At 46.8% G+C, this 3,195-nt stretch overlaps 1 protein-coding gene across 1 annotated transcript in view; it reads left to right on the forward strand.

The window, feature by feature from the left end:
* itpr3 (inositol 1,4,5-trisphosphate receptor, type 3) overlaps positions 1 to 3,195 on the forward strand; it is a gene marked incomplete at its 3' end in the record, with an annotated part of 31,566 nt that overhangs the window by 12,309 nt on the left and 16,062 nt on the right. Inside the window, 4 exon segments of the mRNA XM_037684574.1 lie at positions 1,415 to 1,559; positions 1,638 to 1,782; positions 1,892 to 2,106; positions 2,364 to 2,484. Coding sequence (XP_037540502.1) covers positions 1,415 to 1,559; positions 1,638 to 1,782; positions 1,892 to 2,106; positions 2,364 to 2,484 — 626 coding nt within the window.

Here is a 3,195-nt window from a genome sequence, read left to right on the forward strand (position 1 = left end):
TGACCCATGTCCCAGGAGAAATTTGATCGTCGTCGCACATCAGAGGCCAGACGGGGGAGTCAGAGTCAGATAGGCCACGATTGTTGATTTTTCTTCAGGCAGACTGTTTTGGCTCGTCAGCCTTGAGTCCTGCTGGTACTTTCTGGTCCAAAATGGCCAAATTTGTGGGCATTCCACTGATCCATGCTATGAGCCTTCTCCAAGGTTGTCTCCAACATGCTGGCGAGTCCTAAAGTCGCAGGTGGTCTGCGATTCTCACAAATCGCCTCCACCTTACGGTTTAGCTTGTTAATCAGCTGATTTTGAGTACTCAAAGCACGAACCAAACCTTCACACAGACTCTGCATTTTTGTCATGGCCAAAACTGCTGTCGGTCTTCCTCAAAAGCCGATAACATACAATCCCTGCTATCATGAATCCAAATATATAAACATCTTCACGTCCTCCTGAGACAGAGCAGAAAGACACATCAGCTGCCACACTTCCCACAGGTTCATGACGTATCCTGCAGCGTGAGTCTCAGTTTAAAGTCCAGCTCATCAGATCCATAATAGTATTTTTCTTTGGAAAGATGTGTACCAGGAGCTCCGAGACACAGACAGAGAGCAACAAAAGCAGGAGGAAGAGGAGAACGGGGGAGGTAAAGAAAAAAGTGTTTGCCTTGAGCGAGTGCAGAAACGACGAGAGTGTTACTGTAGTGACACCTACAGTTCAGGAGAACTGCAGCAGCACCGCTGTAAGCAGCAACAAACACTCTGAAGGTGTGCTTCATCCTGAGCATGTGAAAAAACAAATGATCTGGAAAGAAAAGGTTAATTATGATTTCTGTTTATTTTTTTATTCAGGAAAGGTCATTTTGCTGCTCACAGCTGAGTTACTGAGAAAGTATTAAATCTGTTCACTTGTTTGAGAGCGGCCATTTTTATGAAGTAGTAAATAAGTAACGGTCGTGGGAGGACTCCTTTGTTTTGTTCTCTTGATATTAGTTTGAGCGGCAGTCTTGCGTTATTTTCTCTACTGTTGAGGAGGACGTCCCTGACAGCAGCGTGCCTGAAGTTCTGCTATAAACAGCCAAACCCCAACATCCTCCTCCAAGACGAGTTCAGCAGCCGTACTTTGGGCGTCATTCAAACGAGTCAGACGATGGAGAGCTAAGTCAGAACAACGTCAGACCTTTAATCTGAAGGGCCAAGGAAATCTCAGTAGACTCTGGCATCTTCAGAAGAAAGTGTCACAAAGTTTGTTGCTGATTTGTAGATGAACTGAGAAGTTTTTCCATCAATATAAGAAAAGTGAAACAGAACCGTACCATGTAGATTTGAACAAGCATCATCAGCATGCAGTGTGAGTTCAGGCTGAGTTTAGACTAGAAGTTCAGGTGGTTTCCTCTAAAGTCCTTTCGTCTCGTTCTCAGTTATGATTCCAACTTGAACGACAGCAGAGACAACAAGAAGAACCGTTTCGCCAACACCATGGTGTTCATGGAGGAGTATCTGAACAACGTTCTCAACGACGAGCTGCCGTTCCACAACGAGGAGAAAAACAAACTCACATACGAGGTCTTTCTCTCACGACACTCTTCATCCTTTGGTCCTCCTTTCTCCTCTTCACCTCCTCCCCCTCCGCTCCTCCTGCAGGTGGTGAGTTTGGCCAGACATCTGATCTATTTTGGGTTCTACAGTTTCTTTGAGCTTCTCAGGCTCACCAGGACTCTGCTGGGGATTATCGACTGTCGGCCCAACCCTGCGCATGGCAGCCTTGTGTTCCACGAGGAGGGATCAGGTGCTTCCTGTTATCTCAGCTTCACAAACACGATCCTTTGATTCTCTGAACGAAATTATTATCGAACAGTTCGGATCGATAACATGACTGCTGTCTTCTGACTCTGAAGGGAAGAATGTGAAGCGCTCCATACACGGGATGGGCCAGATCATGTCCACTATGGTCCTCAACAGGAAGCAGTCCATATTTGGAGGCGGAGGAGCCAGAGGGGCGGGGCTTGGGGCGGGATTTGCGCTTGAAGGACAGAGAGGCAGTAAAGACAGTCTTGACAAGATGGACCTGACAGTGATGGACACCAAACTGAAGATCCTAGAAATTTTACAGGTCAGAAATGTTAAATATTTAAAAGCTGAACGATGCAACACAATTTAACACAACAAATACTTCAAGTTTTACTAACACTGGTAAACTTGACCGGTAGCTTAAGAACAAAGATTGCTTTTAACTCAAATCAAAGTCCATCTTTACAATATTTAGATAAATGTGAAACTGTTTATTTTTATAAACAACTTGATGCCTGAAAAAAAAAACATTTAAAACTAATTTATCATGGATGAGAAACTTGCCCTCCTCTTCCTCAGTTCATCCTGAACGTCCGTCTGGATTACCGCCTCTCCTTCCTGCTGTCCGTCTTTAAGAAGGAGTTTGTGGACGTTTATCCTATGGCTGAAGCCGACGCCACGACTAACACGGAGCAGGCCGGTAAACGTCAGAACCACATTCACCCGACAGAAACTGTACTTTTTATATTCAAACCTCATGTTTCTTTCCATCTGCGCAGCAGCTTCTAAAGATTTCAGGATCGCAAAAGACATAAACGGTCAAAGATGATGTCTTTAACAGTTTAGTGACAGTGTTGGACAAATAAACTCCAACTTTGACCAGACTGTAATTCACCCTGATCATCGGTCCGGTCCATCTCTTGACGTCCTGTCAGGTGTCGGTCCGGTCCGTCTCTTAACTTCCTGTCACGTGTCGGTCCGGTCCGTCTCTTGACTTCCTGTCAGGTGTCGGTCCGGTCCGTCTCTTGACTTCCTGTCTGTTGTCGGTCCGGTCCGTCTCTTGACTTCCTGTCAGGTGTCTGTCTGGTCCGTCTCTTGACTTCCTGTCAGGTGTCGGTCCGGTCCGTCTCTTGACTTCCTGTCTGTTGTCGGTCTGGTCCGTCTCTTGACGTCCTGTCAGGTGTCGGTCCGGTCCGTCTCTTGACTTCTTCCTGTCAGGTGTCGCTCTGGTCCGTCTCTTGACTTCCTGTCAGGTGTCGGTCCAGTCCGTCTCTTGATATCCTGTTAGGTGTCGGTCCGGTCCGTCTCTTGACTTCCTGTCAGGTGTCGCTCTGGTCCGTCTCTTGACTTCCTGTCAGATTTCTGTCCGGTCCGTCTCTTGACGTCCTGTCAGGTGTCGGTCCGGTCCGTC

The sequence above is a fragment of the Nematolebias whitei genome, chromosome 11 (assembly GCF_014905685.2).
Source record: "Nematolebias whitei isolate Nwh7 chromosome 11, NemWhi1, whole genome shotgun sequence".
NCBI lineage: Eukaryota > Metazoa > Chordata > Actinopteri > Cyprinodontiformes > Rivulidae > Nematolebias > Nematolebias whitei.